We start from the raw sequence: 22,326 nt of genomic DNA, 5'->3' as shown, positions 1-22,326 counted from the left end.
TTTGTTCAAAAGTGTTGCTGACATAAGTGTATTCAGTGCCCCTCTCCAAGATCAGAGCTTGTTATTTTCAGCCAATACTGTCAATAAAATGCTGATTAATGTTTTAAGGGATCAGAAGTGGGAGGAACAGTGAAAACGAGTAGGTTTTGAGGTTGGAAACCTGCGTGCTACAGCTGAGCCGGTCTGACAGCTTGCTGATGCCGACAGCCGGAGCATCCCGTGTCCTCCTCCACCGCCCGGCACCGCCTTTGGCCCTCGCCGGATCCTGCACCCAGCTAACGCAGCTCGCTCGCCCAGCAGAACACCAATCCAGCAACGTTAAAACCAGACCGAGTGTCTTTCTGCTGATCAGCGAGCTTTTCCGGAGCAGTACCAAGCCCCAGAAGCGCCGTGACCAGTTCAGGGAGGACAGGGAGGCGACGGACCCGCCTGTTTCAGCGGCAAACGGCTGGGCTAGCGTGGGTGTCAGGTCTGTTTTCACCCCAGCAGTTCTTATCTCGGGCTGGAACGTTTTTAGGAGTTACCACCTCCGCAGCTGCGGGCACCGCGTGCAGCCCTGCTCCACCACGCTGCAAAGCAAACAGAGCTCTCCAAGCCCTTCTCAGGAAGGTCCACCAGTCAGTCTCCTGGCAGGGTATTTTAGCCAGAGGGTATTAACCTGCAGGGCGAAGGGAAAGCTGGAAGTGGCCACTTCTTAAATGGTGACGACTAGACCTGCAGAACCTGTTAGTGACACTTCTGTTTGACCCAAATGTGTTCAGAGGGCTGCTTAGCCCCTACCTATTTATTCTTGGGAAGGGGGGAGGCATTCTAAAAAAAAAAAAATTATAAAAGCTTTCTAAAATAAGACTTCACAGTCAGTAAAAATACACAAATTCATGTTCCGAGGTGGACTAAAAACTGGCTGAATGGCTGGTGGTCAGCAGAGCAAAGCCGAGCTGGAGGCCAGGGACCAGCGCTGTACCCCCAGTTCAGTCCAGTTCACACCTTCATCAATGACCTGGATGATGGGGCAGAGTGTGCCCTCAGCAAGCTTGCTGATGACACCACAAACCAGGAGCAGTGGCTGTCACACCAGAGAGACCTCAACAGGCTGGAGAAATGGGCTGACAGGATCCGCATGAAGTTCAACAAGGAGACGTGCAAAGTCCTGCACCTGGGGAGGAACAACCCCGGGCACCAGCATACGCTGGGGAACGCCCAGCTGGAAAGCAGCTTGGCAGAAATTGCCTGGGGTTCCTGCTGGACACCAGGTTGACCATGACTTGGCAACAGGTGAGGCCACACCTGGAGTTCTGTCTTCAGTTCTGGGCTCCTCAGTACATGAGAGATATGGGCATACTGGAGAGCATCCAGCAAAGGGCCATGAAGATGGTGAAGGGCCTGGAGCTTCCCTGCTCTGAGGAAAGGCTGCGAGAGCTGGGACTGTTCAGCCTGGAGAAGAGAAGACTCAGGGAGGATATTATTAATGTACATAAATGCCTGAAGGGATGGTGCAAAGAGGACGTAGCCAGGCTCTTTTCAGTGGTGCCCCATGTAAAGGCAAGAAGCGATGGGCACAAACCAAAACACAGGAGACTCCACTGGAACATCAGCAAACACTTTTTTTTAACTCCCCTGTGAGGGTGAGTGAGCCCCGGCACAGGTTGCCCAGACAGGTTGTACAGTCTCCATCCTTGGAGATACTCAAAAGCCGCCTGGACACAGCCCTGGGTAACTGCCTTTAGGTGGCCCTGCTTGAGTGGGTGTGTTTGGGCAGATGCCCTCCAGAGCTCCCTTCCCTTCCAGAGAAACGTGCTTAGCAAGCCTTCGCTCTCCTGTACCCCCTTCCTTCGTCAGAGGGAAGACATCTGACACAACGGGTTGCAGAGCTGCCTCCATGGGGTTTTATTTGCTGCATGGCTTCCCGGAGCGTAAAGCACGCTCCACTAGCTACTGCAGCCATTTTAACCCCTTCAGCACTGTGACAGGTGTGGAAAGTAGCCTCAGTTAAGCGGAAAATGTCAGTCCCAGCACTAAAGATCTGGTGAGGCACTCTGGGGACAGGAGATCGTGATGAAACCGAGCCTGGAGCTCACTGGAAAAAGTGCTGGTCTGAGGATTTGCCTTGTTTGCCCTACTGACTTCTGGTGTAACTCTAAAGTGGCAAACATGATGAGCTGCTCGTGCTGCCAAAGGTAAACTGCCTCCAGCTTCACGTCCATCCCTAGGTTACACGACCCTCTCTAACAGATCTCCTCTCCGGTGGGCTCGGTCTGCAGCACCCTGCTCCTGTCAAATGTGCATCCTCCTGTTTGAATTCAGTTAATTCCCAGCTGTGAAGGTAACGGCCTTCACAGTAAACATGGCCACAAGCAACTACAATTGCAAGTTCTCCTACCTTCCCCCCACTTTGTGGGGATCCTTCATCTCTCTGGAGAGGGGAAAAAGCCCAGCTCTGATGACCAGCTATAAAGCCTGTTTAGTCTTGCTGCTGGCACCCTGGCTGTGTACTACTGCACCAATTAAGAACCAGTTCACACTGACTACCGAATCTGCATTATAAACAGAAGAGAAATGGCAGCTCGTGTTCATCGCCACCCACGGTCATTGCCCCCATCCGCTCCTGACAGTATGGTAGATGGTAGGAAAAAAGCCAATAGCATACAAAAGCAAAAAGGAACAGAGGCAGTTGATAACGTAAATCTGTCTCCTACCTCCGCTCGGCCTTCGTAATACGTTAGCGTGGACTTTGTAAGTACAAAAAGCCTCTCTTTGTAGTTCAAGGGAGAAGTCCTCTTCTTCTGCTGTGATCTTTTAATCAAAACCTCTTGCAGGATAGTAGTCGTATTCATCTCAGCCACTTGTCACCTCCGTTTCCAGCCATTGAATATCAGTTCCTGTGAAGGTGAGAGAACTCAGTCATTGCAGTGTCTTTGGAGGATCACAGATCTGCAGATTTCCGTCTGAACATGAGGAAGAACTTCTTCCCTCTGAGGGTGACAGAGCCCTGGCCCAGGCTGCCCAGGGAGGTTGTGGAGTCTCCTTCTCTGGAGATATTCCAGACCCGCCTGGACAAGGTCCTGTGCAGCCTGCTGTAGGTGACCCTGCTTCAGCAGGAGGGTTGGACTAGATGACCCACAGAGGTCCCTTCCAGCCCCTGCTATTCTGTGATTCTGTGATTTCTGTAGCTAAAAGAGCCTCTACTTATAAATGAAACTACCTGAGCACACAGAAAGACAGAGCCCATTCTAAGCACCTGGAACTTTACAGAAGTTAATGATTAGACAAGAAAGTTCAGGCTTTGCTCAACTGTGGGCTACACTGGCGCGTTCCCAGGAAGCCAAAAGCTGTTCCTGACTGGGATGAGATAAGGGCCACGGCAGATTTTGACACAGAACACACGGGTGAGAAGTCTGAAGCGTGCTCCAGGCAACCAGCGGCGTACAACTGCTCTTCACTGCAGAGTCCTGACGTGTGTCAAGAGTTTTAACTGCTAGGGCATGTGCAAGTATAAATACCATTTGCAAAGAAGTTAAATATACAAAACTGAACATGGATCAGTAAAAGGCATTTTGAACATTCACCTCAACTGCATTAATGAAAATTTTCAGACACAAATGGTTGTTTAGAAGACGCCAATTCGAGAGCAGAGAACAGGTGACCCTGCTTCGGCAGGAGGGTTGGACTAGATGACCCACAGAGGTCCCTTCCAACCCCTACCATTCTGTGATTCTGTGATTGTGTGATTCTATGATTCTGTAATTAAAGCTTATTTTTCAGAAATTACAAAGTAGATGCCCTCCACCTTCTGTTTTGAAAGACTCCATGCTGACCATCAGCAGCCTAAATCATTCCTTTCTGACAGCCCTGGCCGCTCAGTAACGTCAAACCGCTTTAAAGTTCCGCACTGTGATCGTTACCTACAGGACAGCCCGAGTTAGCACACGAGGTGGCATGGAGGCAGGCAGTAAAGGGGTGGGAGAGGCTGCCGAGAAGCTGGTCCAGAACACTTTTTCCCCTCATTGCCCTTCCCTTTGCCAGCTCTGTGCCGTGCTCCGACGCCGGGCACGCTGCAGGTCGGACCTCGGGCTAGGCTGCGGCCAAAGCCACGGCTCGAAGAAGGAACGGCAGCATCTGCTTAGGCACCGGTACCTATGAGGATCTCCTCGAGATTTATTATTTACTGCTTGAGAGTATTTCAAAATTCACCAGGGAAACGCATGGACATTTTTCTCTGCGGGCGACAGCTTCAGCACGGACAAAACAGAAAACACAACCTTGTGTAGAGAAGCTCAGAAAGCCACAGGCCTCCTCACATTTGTTTTTAAATAAAATTAAACATAAATTCACTTCAGTGCCTCTGCTTTTGCTTTGTGCCCCAACGTGTCGTTCTCTGTTGTGAAAGGACGTGGAATGACACCCTTTGCCTTCCAGGCTCGCCCCGATATCGCTTTGCACTGCCCGCCTTGGCCAGCTAAGCCATCGTACCCCAGCCCCCTGCTACTTCACACAGCTGGGTGTAGCTCTTCACTGCCTTGAAACATCCTTTTCCTTTCTAAAGAATTGTCTGGTTTACATGGAATCACAATACAAGCCCAGGCTGGGATGCAGAAGGCTGTAATAGGGTCGGAACTGGTGGTTATTGTGAAAAATCTCTTTTTGTCCTTCTTCTCCCCCTGATGCGTGTGCACGCATACATTTTGTTGGTCACCTGTCGCACTGCATTCCTGGGAAGAAGACAGATCTTTGTTTAGTTAGTAATTGTCTTTGGTGCATTCTTTATTTACTAAAGCTGCCAAATTCTGTTTTATTGCCTTTCTGAAAATGAATGGGCAATCTTAAAGGTAATTGCAGAAGGGAGGATACTACCATGAACTGGAAAAACCCCAAACATTGTCCAAAAGAATTAAAAGTCAGCATTAGCTTTCAGATCAGCTTAATGCACACGAAACTGTAAGGATCCCCATCCCAGCCTCTCCCACTCACAACAGTCCTTCTGCTCCCTGTAGTACAAATTCTCTGCTTGCACTCGAAGATATGATTATTATCCATCTTAGAAACTGTGATCTCGGAGAACCCCACTAGAGAGCACAAGCAGGATTCAAAATTAATTGGAGATCCCCACTAGAGAGCACAAGGAGGACTCAAAATTAACCATGATTTCAAAACTGCATACTGATAATGCTAAAATATTTCATTGCCCTAGCAGCCCTCTCTGGTCCCGTTAACCTCATACATGAAACAAAACAAAAATCCTTTTGACAAAACCAGCATTAAAAAATAAAACCAGCAATGATGTCACTGGGCAATGCCTGCACCTGGTTGCTGCACTGAACGATCGCTGCTATGGAGATCTCTGCAGATAAGAACCAGTTCCCCAGGTCAGAATATCGGCCTTCGAATCTGCATTTGGTCACAGCAACCTCTTCTGTTTGGGGTTTTTTCCAAGCCAGTGGCTCCAGCCGCATTTCTGTTTCCATAAATACAGCTCAAGACAACCAAACCCTCACCTGCTCTTCTGGAAGTCCCTTTCCAAGACAGCACTGCTTCCCTGGGAAGCCCCTGTACCAGCCACCCTCACCTCTCAGCACACCCACACATCGCCGCCGTTTCCTCAGTAGAGTTTTAGAACTTTGCGATGCTTTTTCCCCCAAATATTCCCTTGTTCCCAGAGCGTTCCTCAGGACGTGAAGCTGGTTGCGTGACACACTTATCTTGCTCCCAACAGCTGTGGGAGTTTCCCTCTGCCACCCATCTGAACTGTTCACAGCATCTCCTGCCAAGGACCAGCCCTGCTCCCTGCCAGCCTTACTTCCATGGTAGCAAACATGATCTAATTTGCAGAGATGCCGAGGACTCAGAATTATGACTGAAATCAAAAATAGTTACAGATTATAGTTTTTCAGGGCAGGAAAACATTCTCAGCTTCACGTATCAAAAAGTCTGCATCAACTTGCGCTGAGCCATCTTCACATTACATAAATATTCACCTGTACGGCCACGAGGACACCACACACCTTCCTCAAAGCAAATTAAAACAACTGTCAAGATAAATCTGCTAAGTCAGTGTCAGCCAAGCCGTGCAAAGTAAGTTTTTACTCGCAGACAGAGCCGCTCCTGCATGCCGTCTTCCCCAGTTTCCACCGGGGAAACTGAGGCACCAAGTGATGAGGCGAGCCCAGCAGCCGCGGCGCTACCCAGGCATCTCCCGGTTCCCACTCCCAGCTCCCGGGCTGTGTTTGTTTATTGAAACAATTCGTCACCCTAAACCAGTCAGGAACATTCCAGCGCTTGGATAAGGGGATGAAAGTTCAGCGGAGGTTCTAGTAACATTTTAAAAAATCATCAAAATATCAATTTTAAGTGCACAGGTGGTACTTTGTCATTCTAACTCAAATCTGTAAGCCTTCTAGGGTGTATATATATAATTTTTTTAATTAATTCAGATCAATTTGCTGATCGAGTTCATAACACGTCCCGGCAAACGGCTGCGGAGAACAGGCAGCACGCTACAGCTCCGGGGAGGGAGCAGAGACAGTGCAGAAGGGAGAAGAGAAGGAGAACACCTTACCCTGCTTCTTCTGCTGAAGCTGCTGCTGCTCTATCACGAAGCTGAGCTACATGCGAATAGCGACTTACAGGAGTATCCAGCACAGGCTCATTTGCATAATTACTACTCCGTGTAAGCAAGGATTGCAAAATCTGCTCGTGTGCTTCATACGGTAGAAAGGTCTATTTTCCCCCCTCACGTCTAAGGCTGCAGATTCAAACTCCGAGAAATAAAAGTCAACCTAATAAAAGATAGCTGCTCTTCATCCCTGCTCAAATGCTAAATTTCACAGAAATACAATTAAATTTTCACAGAAATACAATAAAATTTCACAGAAATACAATTACACAAAAATACACTTTGGCATAATCCATCATAATTTTAAAATTGGTATTGAGGGGAAAAATACTGTAACAATAGCTGAAATGTGTCGTATGCCAGAAAAAGGAGAAGTAAAAACTACTTGGATGTGCTTTTTTTCCTCCTCTCTTTTTTGAACAGCAGACTCTCAGAAACCACTCCTATCATTTGTAAGCTTTTTTTTTTTTTTTAATTTCACTGAGAGAATTGCAGTTTTGGGGGGCTACTTTTGAATAGACTTCAAAATTATACCCAAAGGTTTGCAAAAACGCTGGTGTCTGTTTGAAAGTCTGCTGGCTAACTTTATAAATGATCAGACCCTGTGAAATTAAAATTCATATTTGAGTTGAGGTTGACAAATAAACAGGCTCAGGGGTAACTCAGTGGCGACTCTTTGACTGGAGACATCTCCAAGATAACCACGTGATGTTGCAAAATATCCTTCGACCGACCGAAAGCTGCTCGCGTACGGACGCAGGAGAACTTCATCGCAACCAGCGCACGTTTTCCAAAACACCTCAGAAACAGGCTGACTATATTTTATAAAATACAAGCATTTTTTTCCTTTTAGCAGTGTAACTTAGAAAGCTAGGGTAAATGAAGAAAACAATGCTGAAAGAGTGATGGTCCCTCTTGGATCGGGTCACCTGGCATCGGGGTGGTTCACCACACCAAACTGGGCCATCAGCTCATCAACCATCACAAAGGTAAAGCCAAAGGGCACAGAACAGCTCAGGGAAAATGATAAGGGCAGCAAGAGTTTCTTTTCCCCTTTCAGACTGAGGAGACTGGCATGTGCATGGCTCCAAATAATTTGTAAACTCAGCTATTGCTCTTTGTTGTGACCTCCTGTAAGCAGAACACTCCAGTGACGAAGTTCTCCTCTCACAGCTTTATAGCACACCTTGTTACATTCCCTCACAAATAAATTATTTAGGAAAAAAACCTCTGCTGTATGAAAAAAAAAATTACATTATTACCATCCGTGATGTAGAAAATACATTGACATGGGCATTTTTTAATTTAAATTATTTACTGCTGATTTCAAGGTAGCAACACTATGGGATACCATACAAAGGACAGACTGATCAATTTTCAGTATCCTCAGCAACTTCTTGCATTTTTATTCATTCCTCTAGAGCTGAGTATTTGTAGCTTTTCTTATTTCTTCCCCGTAAAAGCCCTGCAACACCTATGAACCTGCGCTGACTATTTTGCCTTCAGTTTGTTCAGATCAAAAGCCTCTTTAGTATTTGTAACGTTCCGTTCTGGAAGAAAATACAGCTGAAGCGTCGTCTGGGACGAGGGAAAGCAAGGCACAAAAGAAGACTTTGAAACATCAGTTCGAGTAGCAAAATCCGAAAGTTTTCTCAGCCCGTGTTTCTGCCGCTTTCAGCGCTTGTGAGAAGTCTCTGCTGTTCTTCACCATCATCTCTCCAGATGAAAGTTCAACCCCTGCCTTCATCCACCCCCTTTTCCTCACGCCGGGTAATAACAAGATGACATGAAAAGCTGATGGTTTCTGTTGGTGGGGGGAAGAGGTCTTCGTACGTGTGTACACACACAGAGAGAAGTTGTAATTCATCATACTCATGGGAAAGCTAATTAAAAACCTATGCAAAGCCACACCCAGAAAACCTTTCGCAGTAAGAGAATCTGAAATACTCCCCCAGTCTAGTTTTCTTAGACTTGAGAAAGAGAGTTCTGTAACCACACACATGACGTGGCTTTGCATCACCCGCCGCTCAACCCATACGCAGCCGTCAATGGTTGCTTTTATTTCCACACTACCGTGATCAGCATTAGCTGCTATTGTTAAATTCCACTCCAGCGTCCAAAGTTACCACCTCGTTTTTGCTGTAGACTACGACAAGCTTCTAAGGTGGCCTACCACCATTGAACAGAGCTTCCCACAGAAGAAACCCCATCTCAAAAAAGGGAAGGGAAGGTCAGGGTCTGATCTGGGCAGAGGTCTGTGGTCTGCTGGTCCTTCTTACATGTGTTTTCAAAAGGAGACAGTCATCTTTGTTCTGGAAATAATTTTCAAAGCAAGGTTAGAGAGGAAAATGGCAGAACTACCTCCAAACTGGCACTGATTTGGAGGAGCAGAACCTCAGAGCAGGGTCTATCTGCTGCACTTCTCCATAGACCGAAGCTACTCCAGCAGCCCCCGGCTGGCCCCGCGGCACCGGGTGGGCACGGGGCAGAACAGAGCTGCTGCCTCAGCCTTCTCCCTAAAGAATCCCCTCCTGATGAGAAGGGAAGAGAAACAGCAACACCCACTTGCTAAAGAAACAGGCAAAGACGAGATCTGCACAAGCATCGCCCATTTCCTTTGCCAAAGCTTTTCCTACTTATCCAGTAAGCCGGAGATTTGGAGGGCTGGAAAAATAAATGTTCTGCTACATCAGAGGTCGAACCTAATTCTGTTTAGGAATCCTGAAGCTCACCGTTAAGTGGGAGGTCAATTGCTACTGTACAAAAAAATGCAAATCTCAGAAAAGCAAATGAAATCTATGGGGAAGAAAACAAAAAAAAAAAAAAAGGAGAGGCCAAGAGCGCCTGAGGCTGTCCTTCTTTTTAACTACAGTAAAGGAGTCCATTTAATTCACTTTCTGCTTGAGTCTGGTCTTCCAGATGTTACACAATCTCAGGTGAGCACGTGATGTGACACACCAAAAATAAGCTCAATTTATTTCAGTATCGAAGCCACTCTTTTGACATGGTCTAGCTAAAATACTGTGATACATACAAATTATGACTTGCTTTCTGCACAGGGAATGACTAATACTTCCTCAGTTACTTCTCTTTCCAAACGCTCTAAGGTGAACTTTTTTCCCCCAAAACAGCTACTTGTTCTCCGACTACTAAAGTTGGAGAACTGCTCGTTCTCCAGCTACTAAAGTTAACTCTTTCTGCTCGGCCAGCAGACATGCCAAGTAACCAACACCAACACCTAACTTTGACCTAACTTGAACGTGACCACAGTCTTGTTTTTTACCACCGGGCTGACACACCTCTTCACGTGGGTAACGGTAGAAATAAGCCCCCATCTAGCACCACCTCTCCTCTGGTCCCAAGCCCATTCGTTCTGGAGCTAGAACCTATCTCCTACAACATTTCAACAGGCAAAAGCAACACCCAGCCTTCCAGATCATTACCTGTGGTCGTCTTGAAAGCTACCGAGAATACTCAGTTGGTGGCTGAAGGATAGCTTTTCGCGCTTGAAGGCACTCTGCAAGCAACAAGCAAACCTGAAATACTCCTAAGGGGTTGTCTGCTCTCTGCACCAAAGGACTGCCATGGCCAAGCGCCACTGGAGCACCTGCATAGCACAGCTGAAGCCACAGAAATCCCAGCTTGGCTCCTGATGGTGGAAAAGCAGCAGCAGCACTACCCTGCACTGGCACTACTAAACACTACTCTGGAATTACTCGTTTGGGTACAGATTCTGCTGCACCTGCCTGTAATCCTAGCCGGCTTGCTACTAGCTTCTCCCACCTGAACTCCACAGAAAAAACACAGACGAGCCCAAGGATGAACATCCCGAGTCACTCATTCCTGGTTTGACATACAGTTTTCAAAATATGCCATGAACTGGATTGTTTTTAAGTTTGATAAATGCTTTATGAATTAAAAATACATTTTCCTTGTCTCACAAGGGGTGTGCAGAAGAGGTCTGTAGGTACACTCCACATGAAATAGAAGAAGGCATCATGTATGACTTGACCTCAACCACTCTCTGTCCCGGGCTACCCTTCAATGACCTGATAGGACTTGCATATAGATATGGATATGGATGGATATGGCTACACAGGTTTTGAAAAGCACTTTCAAAGACCAGCCTGCAGTCACAAAAACTCAGACCACGCAGCCCTTCGGAGCCCTACCAGACCAGGTATAACAATCTGATAGTACTCCAAAAGGCAGCAATTCACCCTTGCAGCGTGCCAGCCAGCAGTCCCATTAGTGAGATGAGTTTACTTGGAGAAGTTCCTCAAAATTAAATTGAATCAAAACAGCATTTGGTTTTAAGACACTCTGCAAACATCAGCTACGTATTTGCTGTTTATTGCTAGGGAAGCAAGCTATCTAGAATCACAGAATCATAGAATGGTAAGGGTTGGAGGGGACCTTAAAGATCATCTGGTTCCAACCCTGTCACCTGCTTTTTGCGCTTATATTTTATTCACAAGCAATGTAAAGAAACTTCTTCCTTTCTCAGGGAAACCACCATTTCCCAAATCGATAGCAGGCTGTAGGCTCCTTATCTGTTTGTCTTCTAAGATTATTTCTATCATTTCAGTCATCAGATTTTCTTTAGTCAGGTGGAACTGTCTCATCAGAATTCAGGTATAATTCCTTTTATCACTTCTGCGGTGCTCCTCAAGATCTTCCCACACACACACACTTTGCTGCTATATAGAAACTATATTACTTCCCAAAATGGATAAAAACTTGTAGCACCTGCAACATAAAAGCCAGCTGAGCACTTTAGTGTCTACGGAATGGCAGCTACGCATGCACCCTTGAGCCTCCATGCAAGGCTTTTTGTGGGAAAGCTAGTTCAGACCCATCTGTGATGAACTGGCCACCTCCCAGACAAGGACTGCACGGTCGCAAAGTAAGGACATGGCTGGGGAGAGCTGCAAGGAAGTCCCGAGGTCAGGGAAAATTTGAAAAAAAGTTGTTGGCTTTCAGGGAGTTTGGGGGATCTCTTAGGCGTGCAGCTTGCAGAATAGCCTCTGGATAAGCACTAGGTTAGAGAGGAGTGATGGCTGCTGTGTTATTTTTCTTTCATATTAACACCAGTTCAACAGAACAAAATGAGATTGCCCTGAACCAGCTCCAGGGATGCGCTGTTACCTTTTCCTGGGTTGTTGAAGACCACAGTCTACTCTCCATATTGCTAAAATCATGGTCTTCTTCATATCTTTTATCAAGAATCCACCCTTCTAGATCATTCATGTAGAGTAGATGTGAGCCAAGTTTATGTCCATATTGCTAAAATCATGGTCTTCTTCATATCTTTTATCAAGAATCCACCCTTCTAGATCATTCATGTAGAGTAGATGTGAGCCAAGTTTATGTCTGCTCCATAAAAACAGCTGTTAACAGCCCCACTGTAGGCACAAACCCAACCATCCTCTCTCTAAAAAGAGAATAAGCTGAATAAAATCATATCTTCTTTTTAGGTAGCTTTTCAGATGGTCTGTGAAGAACATCTTAGCAGCAAGGGGTAATCTTGAAGTTCAATATTGACGTTTTCTGACTAGCTAGGTTATCTGCAGCAAGAGTCAAACAGGTTTATGAACATGAGATTACAAGCACAGCTCCTGCGTGCCCTGTGCCCTCCACCAGCACCAATTCCAACATCTGTGCGGCAGCGTTATGCTTTCAACAAATTTAGGCATGCAAAAGAGATAGCCCAGGTAACCATATGCTACGTGGTCAAATGCTAGCAGTACATACTGCAAATTTACTTGACATACTCTTGGTTTTCCCCATTGTAATTAATTCAAACCAAATATACCCGAAACTACATAATGTTTAAACACATTCATCAATAGGGCCATTAATAAGAAAAATACACACATTAATAAATGGTTTTAAATCGAGACAGAAACAGGCACCTGCTAGACAACGTGGAAGCTGCACAGTAAGAAATACTTCAGTGACAAGCAGGGGACTTTCAGCTGAAGACAAAGCTGTGAAGGTGACTCAGACGGCGAACTCCTGGCCACAACTCACATGTTGGTGTCCACGTTGACTAACGGGTATATTCCCCCTCCAAAGATCTATTTTGAGGTAGTATTATAAGGCCACTTGATAACTGTTGCTTTTTGGCATCTACTGAGGGACTGACCAGCCCCAAAGCTCTCTCCTGCAGACAGTGCTGACACATCTGGAGCTACAGGTCAGAACGGCGTCCTGCGCACGAGGACAAACCCGAGGCAGCAAGCGAGGACAGGAAACACCACAAGTTCCTGCTTGACAAATTTCCCCTGCACCATTTTCTCCAGGCTATGCCCCCTCCGCTACGAGAGACTGGACCCGGAATGAATGACCGTTTACATTTCAGCCGAGATCTCGTACTCCCGTTCCCACACCTGGCAATTCAGGGCTACACATACCGAAGCAGCGGCGTTGGCATGGTCAGTGTCCTTATCTTCTGATTCCAGACTCTCTTACCCTGTTATGTTGGATAGGTTACAAGCAAGACTTCACATAACAAAAATCAGAATTCCCTCCCCATCATACCACACCCTCACTTCATCGAGATGGGACAACATGACTCTTGGTCCAAGAATTACCATTTGAGTACAACCAAGATCGTAGAAGTAACGCCGCCAGAACAAATTTCACGTTCTCATGCTTTGTGCATGTCAGGTGGACATACTTCTTGAAGGACTGTACTTCCAGCAGCTTTCATTTTCTTTAACTGGCTAACAAAGCCTTTCAGTTTCTGCACTGCTCCGTGCTTGAACCACACGCATGTTATGAGAGGGGTTTAAAATTGAAAGACAAAGTCCTCCTCAAGTAGAATCTACACTGCTGGGTACTTTCTGGAGAGATACTGGGAAGAGTGAGACGTATTTTCCTGAAGTTCTTGAGGCAGATCCCACAGAGTTCTAGCCTAAAAATATTTGTAGAGTTCTGTTAAACTTTTATTTGCATTTCAGCTGCTTACTAATGAAGTCCCCACATACAGGACTGAAAATCCAGGCTGTGACTTTGAAGAATTTCTTCTTCACATACAGCACGGTCTAAGCAACAAGGAATACCGAAGGACTTTAGATTCACTCATGTCAAAATATAAGTATCAATTCAGGGAAAAAAAAGTCCCACTGAATCTGAAATCAAGCCCAGCTGAGGCAGCGCTGCGGCCTCACGTTTTCCCTCTCCTCTCACTCCTGCAAGGCAGCGAGCATCGCTAGAGAAGCAGCTCGATATCTCTGCTCTCCTTGATGTCAGTCCTTGGATGTTGGGGTGTTTCCACTGCTGCCAGCTAAACGGGGAGGGAGAGCACTTGTCCTGTGTCACAAGACATTTATGGTCTTAAGGAACAGCATTCAGCTTAAACTTCGAGACATCATGCAATATGCTCATTAATGCTTGATATTACCTTACTCCACTGATTATTTCTGGTGAGGCATAAGGATATTACAGAAGGGGCATCACCAGAAGCTGGGCTGCCGCAATCCAGTCCCACTGAGGTCAAAATTACAAGCAGTAAAGTTCAGACATTGCAAAGGTAAGATAATATAGTCCTTTATGGCTAGGTCTCAGGTTTTCATGGGGAGTGCCTGCTTCACAACGACTTTCAGAGTTCATTTCAGTTCAAGAGATCCAGAAACGTAACTAAATAAAATTGAGGGAGTCTTGCTACTAGCCAATGACTTCATTTTTTAATCAGACAGCTGTCATCTCCTTTATGGTTTGAGACAGTGCCTTGGTGGGAAGAGAGAGCTGCTGCAATGGCAGAGGAGCCGCCTGCATCCCCCGACGCAGAACCACGGCCCTCCAGCCAGTCTCTCAGCCCACAGCGTTTCACCGGGCCGTTCTCCCAAACCCCCCTCCCCTAAAACAGACCCTCTCGGTTCACCTGGCACATTGGAGCTGTGAGCATGCCTCCTCCCAACCACCGACCCCGCTCCATTCAAGCATCGCTGAGGGTGAATGAGAGGTCACCTCAGCTGCGAGCCTGGCACCAGCCTTCAGCACCGACGATAAGCTGGTCCTCACGGTCTACCACGACAAAGCAAACCAAAACAGCCCAACCATCCATGGTCTGAACCAAACAGTGGCCTAATGGGAAAAGAAAACCACACATGGCTGTGTAACTGAATATATCTCATCTTAGTGACAGGATGAGAGGCGATGGCCTCAAGTTGCATCAGGGGAGGTTCATATTGGATATTAGGAAAAATTTCTGTACTGAAAGCGTGGTCAGGCATTGGACCAGGCTGCCCAGGGCAGTGGTGGAGTCCCCATCCCTGGAGGGGTTCAAAAAAAGAGATGTCGTACTCCAGGACATGGTTTAGCAGGCATGGGGGTGTTGGGGTGATGGTTGGACTTGATGATCTTGGAGGTCTTTTCCAACCTTAATGATTCTGTGATTCTATGCATTATGCATAAGCGAGCTGAACTGAAGTTGCACTGGCAGTTCCAAACCAGCCACTCTAAACATCCCAGTGCTAGGCTTCTTCACGTTAAAAAAACCCATTCTTTTAAGCATCTTTGCTGGATGCTTAGGTAGTAGTTATACTTCCAAAAGATCCCGAAGTATATTTAAGATTACCAGTTTAAAGTATCTCTCATGGGACAGGAAAAGCGGTCCATTCAGCTCAATTCAGTTTACACGTTAAGAACACATATCCCTCAAACTGGGTCATACAACCTGCAGTGGGACAGGCCCCCTCTCTTCTTCTCCCACCGTGGCACTGGGAATGGTCGTGGTTTGCGACTTGAGCTGGGAAAAGATGCTCGTAATTGGGGAGGGGAAGAGGAACACAAACACAATTATTCTTTCCAGCGGGATATGGAGTCTGAGCCTGTGGCACAGGACATCCCGTAACCCACAGGACAAGGAGCAGCCCTGAACGCCTGGAGAGTCTGATGTGTTGTGGTTATCTCACCTACCCCGTAGGCTGGCCCAGGGAACCCGACAGGGAGATTTGTGCGCAGGGCTGCCTGGGACAGAGTGACAACAGAGACTACATCGAGCTAAAACTGAAGGGCACTTGTCATCTGGGTCTGGTGAAGAGTTACGTGGCTATCACAGAATCACAGAATCACAGAATAGTAGGGGTTGGAAGGGACCTCTGTGGGTCATCTAGTCCAACCCTCCTGCCGAAGCAGGGTCACCTACAGCAAGCTGCACAGGACCTTGTCCAGGCAGGTCTTGAATACCTCCAGAGAAGGAGACTCCACAACCTCCCTGGGCAGCCTGTTCCTGGGGAGAGGGAGGGGGGGAAAAGGTCTTTTTTAGTTCAGTAAGCATAAATGGTCAGGAATTGGTCCCCGACCAACGTGATGGGGCACAGTGACGCTCCCCAGTGGGGCAGGGTCCTGCCCAGACCCTGGTTCAGAAGGAAGAATCTCACCGCCTGTACCACCCAACGCCAGTTTTTTTCTGCCCCACATTCAAGTGGAAACAAGGCCTAGATCTAAAGCATTCTTACGATTGAAGCAGGTCGCAGCCCGTAGAAGGCACGGGGCTGAACAACCCCCTCCTGACAGGAAGCTCAGCTGTGACCTACTTGAGCACACATGGAGTTGTACCCTACGCATGGCAAAGGGGTACCATTCATACATCCGCTGGCACGAGGAACGTGAGCCAGGAAAAGCACGAGTGCCAAGAAAGTCTTCACCCAGGTGCCACATACCTCAGCACACCGCAATCTTTACTATTTTTCTGTGTTTAACACCATATAGGATTTTTACCTTAAGCGCCAAAAAGGGGCGACCCAGTCGGCAGCCTCCTGCTTTGCCTCGGGAGAGGGGCTGTGGCTACAGACATGGCCAAACACTTCTTCCCGTCACCAAGAGCTGAATCCAGCAGCTGCCCTCAGCAGATGGGGAACAGCAAATATCATCTCTCCCACCCACAGTACCGAGGCTGGACCACATGAAGCTAGGCACGAGCTTTACTGCACCACCCAGAGCACGGGGCAGAGTCACGCAACCGAGATGCATCTTTTCGGCCATGTCATTCTCCTCCTGGATGACGGGTGTTGTCAAAACCAAAGACTTCCCCTAGGTGATGTCATTCTTCCTAAGAAAGGTAAACCCAGCCTGTGATGGACAGACCTACTCCCAGGAGGCTTCTGCTGCTCTTCCAGAGATTTCACGATTCCATTTAAACACAGTGTCCACTTCACGGTGCTTGCAAGGAACAGACCTCTCTTTACTCCATGCCACCTCCACATCTAGGAAATCATAAACACCCTCTCCCCTCCCCACAAAGCATCTCCCACAACGAGATGCATCTCCCCATGTGCAAAAAGAAGCCTATCCAGTTTCAAAGTTTTCTCTCACGTGGTATTTTCCCTGACTCTGAATCATGGTGCAGGCAGCTGAGCCAGGGCAGGGGATGACTGAGAACTGCCGGAGCTGTAATGGCCACGGGGCAGTGGTCCATCACCAGCCTCCGCTCCCCAGTTCCTCTTCTGCCACGCCAGATGTGTCCACCCAAACGCCAGCTTCCCTCCTCTACACGCTGCTTTCTTTCCTAATGCTTCTTCCTTTGGAAAATACGCTTGGAAAACCAGACCAGAAGCAGGGGAGCAGAGTGCTCCTCTGCCTGAGGGCCAGCAGAGCAAGGGGATTTGCCTTTAGAAGTAACACCCTCCATTAACAAAAAACGCATTTCTTGAGACCCGGCTGACCATTCGTTACAACGCGGGGGCAATTTCACCGGTGTCTGGAGAGCTGTGCCCTGTTATATCGGGGACACCTCTAATGCCCAGTGCTAGCGTCAGGCCACGGCCAGGAGAATGAGGGTAAACTGGGCTGAGCCCTCTGCAGCGAGAAGGTCTGTCAGACTGCAATCAGCATAACGAGAGCCATTCCCTTGCGTTCTGCATGCCAGAGGAAGCTACGGGTATCAGCAGGTCATTTCATGGATTCTAACTTCCACGGTGCAACAACTGACTGACCGTTGCTGTTGCTTTGTAGCCAACCTATTGGTAATTGTAAAAATAGATACATCTACATAATAATAAAAATATCTGTAGCATAAATCCAAAAATGCATGATCGCTGTCCTTCAGAAGCACGCATGGTCTTTGAAATATAAAAACCCCACCACCTCAGGCCTTCTTCTCCAAGCCAACCTTTACTCCGCTTTGCCCAAGTACTGCTTTCCGTACCTTGTGATTTTTACAGTGGCATTTTCTCATCCTGTTTCCGCAGGAGAGACATTGTGGACTGCCACAACAGCCTTTGGCGGGCACACGGTCCTTTGGCATACTCAGACTTGCCTTTTTTTAGCGTACGGTTCCAAGTTCAGCAGCGAAAAGGTAATAGGTTACCGAAAAAAAGTCAAAGCAAGCAAAAGCAGCAAACATCTTGGAGGTCAATGGTTAACGGGGGCTGAAGACATTTTCTCAACGCTCTTTGCATTGACAGCAGGAAGCACAGACTTCCATTGTCTAATACGCAGAAAACATTTTGCATATTTGAGATACAAATATTTGGATGGAACTTGCACCAGATAAGGGGCACAGTAGTGTATCCAGCCTAGAAGTGAACACAGCACAGAGGGACTTGAACCTACGGGAGGTGGCACCTACATCTGGGGGAGAGGGAGGACTTTTCTTGCTGCTTCCAGGCAATCCTGTGAAAGCAACCACTTCCAGTTATTTTAGCTTTAGTTACAGGACCACACTGTCACGGCATTTCTGAATGCAATGTTGTTTCAGGGCAAGGTGAAACAATACACGGCTGATATTGTTTTGTCAGCTCTATTTTATTTTTCAGCCGCTGTAGGCAGTCAGCCAGGTTACTGGGTCCATTGCAACGCCAAATCCACAATACTGAGCCCACAGCGGAGAATTAAAATGTAACTTAACTTAGGACATAATTCTAGCTGCCTCACAATCAACAGTTTTAAAAGATTGAAAAGATTTTTCAAATTCTATATTAACATCAGAAAAAAAAAAAAACAGGTGGTACTCCTATAAATTGTGAAGGGCTAATAAAATCAGGTCTGATAGCTGAGAATTAGTTATTTTATGACGGAGGTCTAACGGGCAGTATGTTTTTACTATGTCAACTCCAAATCTTTAGTTCTGATTTTCACACCTGCGAGATTCTCTCATTAAAAAAAGAAAAAGAGGGAGTAGCCAGGCGCCAAATGCCACCGCGTCGCCCCGTTTTCAGTGGTTTCAGCAGGCAAGCTCCCACAGAAATCATTTGGTTCAAAACGTCCGTAATTCTCATTTAGAAATTCAGCAGAACATGCGACGCACCCTTTCACTGAAGGATAAATGCAGAGATAAATGTGATTATTCCACCGTTTGTAGTTTCCCAATAAATAAAACACGTGAAGTAAAACCCAGGGAAGACTGTCAGCGGAAGGTCCGAGAGCAAACGGGCTCTCTGCTGCTGTAGCCCCCCCAGAAGCCACAACCACCCAAAGGCTACCAGCAGCACCCTGCCCGGGAGCTGCCTCCCCACCCACAAGAGCAGCACCCGCAAAACAAGCCCGGGACGCCCAACGCGCTTCGTGATCCCAGCAACCCGGCCGCCGTGCCGTGCAAAATCACACTGGGTGCACCCTCAAGCGTTGCTGGGAGCCGATCTCTAAGGGTGCTGCTTTCCCATGGCCCAAAATACCCCAAAACGCTCACACAGCGGCCGTAAGTAACGACCCATCTTCCCACCGCCGCAGAGCTGGGAGAAATAAACAGCAACGCTTCGCTCCGTCATGGGCAAGGCAGCCAGAGAAAGCATCGGCTTCCAAAGAGAAAAAAACCTCCAGAAGCAAATACCCACGAGATGCCTTTTTATCTGCATCCCCTCCACGGTTTTTCCATCTCGAAAAGCTACGGCCCCGCTCGTTCGACTCGTAGAGCGGCACTCGGCGTTTCAGATTAGCACCCGTCACGCCATGGCGCGCGTCTGTCATCCCAAGCGGAGAGCTCACGGCCGCGTCAAAGCTCAGCTTAGGGCTCAAATAATTATGGGTCTTGGTAATTTCCTTCCGAAAAGCACCGCCGGCGGCAGGCCATGAGGACACGCACCGACCACCGCGGGCGGACAACCGGGCGGGGGATGCGCGGGGCTCGGTGGAGCAGCCTCGGCGAAGCGCGGCGGTTACGCGGGCGTAGGGAAAAGCTCAGCAAAGAAAGTCACGTAGACAAGGAAAAAACAACTTTTAGCTTTAAAATGGGATCGGCAGCCTGGGCTACAGCCCCTTACATTGCGTAAATGATAGCGTAAATCCCCCCGCCGGCCCCGGGGTCCCTGCGGGGACGGCTCTGTCTTACCTGGGCGTCGCGGAAGGGGCCCCCCGGCTGCGGGGCGCGGGGGGAGGCGGAAGGAGGGCGGTGGGGGAGGCACCGCACAGTCCCGCTCCCGCCCGGGAAGGCGGCGGCAGCGGCGGCTCCTCCTTCCCCTCCCGCCTCCGCTGTCCCCCCTCCGGGTGGCCCCCGGGGTGACGGTGCCTTCCTTCGTGCTTAACCACATGGGACGGTCGCGTCCAGCCACCCCAGAGCCCCTCCGTCACTGGGGGTGGGGGCTTTCTGCACCCGTCGGGAGCCGGTGTTGAGCTTCAGGTTCTCCTCACAGAATCGTAGAATCCACAGAACCATTAAGACCTCCAAGATCGTCCAGTCCAACCATCAACCCAACACCACCATGCCCGCTCTTCACCTCCTCCTCTTCGCCCAGCTTCCCCTCCAGAAACCGTCAGCCTGCAAAACCCCACGGGGAGCAAAAGAGCTGCTAAACTTCAGCTGAAATCACACGTCTTTCACGTTTCTCAGCGTCAGCCTGGAGGAAGGCAAGCCGGGTCTGCGTCGCTTGCAGGAGAATTGTTTCCTGGTGACTGGTGCGCAATCGCTGGACCGACACAGATGTCTTTCTGTTCGCCTGGGAGGAAACGTCTCACAGAGGCTTTGTTTTCGCTCGAGGGATTTCCTCCAAATTACACTTTCGGCACTGTGGCCACATCTCCCAGCGCGTGAGGCATCTCCGGTGAAAACAGAATAGTAGGGGCTGGAAGGGACCTCTGTGGGTCACCCAGCCCAACCCCCTGCCCAAGCAGGGTCACCTACAGCAGGCTGCACAGGACCTTGTCCAGGCGGGTCTTGAATATCTCCAGAGAAGGAGACTCCACAGCCTCCCTGGGCAGCCTGGGCCAGGGCTCCATCACCCTCAGAGGGAAGAAGTTCTTTCTCATGTTCAGACGGAACTTCCTGTGCCTCAGTTTGTGCCCATTGCCCCTTGTCCTGTCGCTGGGCACCACTGAAAAGAGCTTGGCCCCATCCTCCTGACACCCACCCTTCAGATATTTGTAAGCATTTATTAGGTCCCCTCTCAGCCTTCTCTTCTTCAGGCTGAACAAGCCCAGCTCCTTCAGCCTCTCCTCGTAGGGGAGATGTTCCAGTCCCCTCACCATCCTCGTAGCCCTCCGCTGGACTCTCTCCAGCAGCTCCTCATCTTTCTTGAACTGGGGAGCCCAGAACTGGACACAGTATTCCAGATGAGGCCTCACCAGGGCAGTGTAGAGGGGAAGGAGAACCTCCCTCGTCCTGCTGGCCACACTCTTCTTGATGCACCCCAGGATTCCATTGGCCTTCTTGGCAGCCAGGGCACACTGCTGACTCATGGTTAATCTGTCGTCCACCAGGACACCCAGGTCCCTCTCCGAAAACGCACGGGCAGTCTCCGTACAGCTGCTTCGTGGTGACCAGTCCCACAAGCCTGCTCCCACCACCTTCCCTCCACCCCGGCCCCGTGCATTTGTAGTAGCCCACACTCAGGGGTCCACACAGACCTCCCTACCCACTGCCACTGATGCAGTCACAGAATCACAGAATGGTCGGGGTTGGAAGGGACTTCTGTGGGTCACGCAGTCCAATGCCCCTGCCAAAGCAGGGTCTCCTACAGCAGGCTGCACAGGACCTTGTCCAGTCGGTTTTGCAAAGCAGGCAAATTTTGCTTCATTTTTCAAACAAGAGCAGCTACAGCTTTCCCCACCCTGTCTTCTGCTGCTGCTGCGGCAGGAGGAATGGACAAAAACCTGAACAGTTTCTTGAGGAGGGACTTGGAATAGCTTTACCCCATCAGGTGCCATGTCTGAGCTCCAGAAAGAAGTGTCCTCTAGCAGAAAGCGGTTATGCTACAGCAGGACTCGACCAGCAGCAGCTGCATTTCTCCTGAGGCTTCACCCCAGAGCTGCAGTAGCAGCAAAGGGACAGCAGAGCACATCCCTGTGGACCAAAGCGTGTGACCACTGCTGTGCTGGAGGTGTCCTTGTTGCAAGTCCTGATCAGGAGTTCACCACTTTGATGTTGATTGGTCAACTGACAGAGCATTTGTGGTAGAGATGTGGGTCACACTGGTTTTTTTGCAAGCTTTATGAAAACAGTCCAGCGGAGGTCTACGAGGATGATGAGGGGACTGGAGCATCTCTCCCATGAGGGAAGGCTGAGGGAGCTGGGCTTGTTCAGCCTGGAGAAGAGGAGGCTGAGAGGGGACCTTAGAAATGCCTACAAATATCTGCAGGGTGGGGGTCAGGAGGACGGGGCCAGACTCTTTCCAGTGGTGCCCAGCGACAGGACAAGGGGCAACGGGCACAAACTGAAGCAGAGGAAGTTCCAGCTGAACACGAGGAAGAACTTCTTCCCTCTGAGGGTGACGGAGCCCTGGCACAGGCTGCCCAGGGAGGTTGTGGAGTCTCCTTCTCTGGAGATATTCCAGACC

The 22,326-nt window shown here is 48.7% G+C and overlaps 1 protein-coding gene across 2 annotated transcripts in view; it reads right to left on the bottom strand.

Annotated features, from left to right (window-relative positions):
- TEC (tec protein tyrosine kinase) overlaps positions 1 to 20,250 on the bottom strand; it is a 51,701-nt gene extending 31,451 nt beyond the window's left edge. Inside the window, exons 1-2 of one of the 2 annotated variants that reach the window (XM_075422035.1) lie at positions 19,887 to 20,250; positions 2,697 to 2,879 (exon numbers count right to left, since the gene is read on the bottom strand). In XM_075422035.1, coding sequence (XP_075278150.1) covers positions 2,697 to 2,834 — 138 coding nt within the window. In that variant the 5' untranslated portion in view covers positions 2,835 to 2,879; positions 19,887 to 20,250. Of the gene's footprint in view, positions 1 to 2,696; positions 2,880 to 3,202; positions 3,247 to 19,886 lie in introns of those variants that run through there. The other variant, XM_075422036.1, reaches the window with a different exon arrangement.
- Between the last annotated feature and the right edge of the window lie 2,076 nt (positions 20,251 to 22,326).

The sequence above is a fragment of the Opisthocomus hoazin genome, chromosome 5, assembly GCF_030867145.1.
Source record: "Opisthocomus hoazin isolate bOpiHoa1 chromosome 5, bOpiHoa1.hap1, whole genome shotgun sequence".
In the NCBI taxonomy this organism is placed as follows: Eukaryota; Metazoa; Chordata; class Aves; order Opisthocomiformes; family Opisthocomidae; genus Opisthocomus; species Opisthocomus hoazin.
This window is presented reverse-complemented; position numbering and strand designations above follow the sequence as displayed.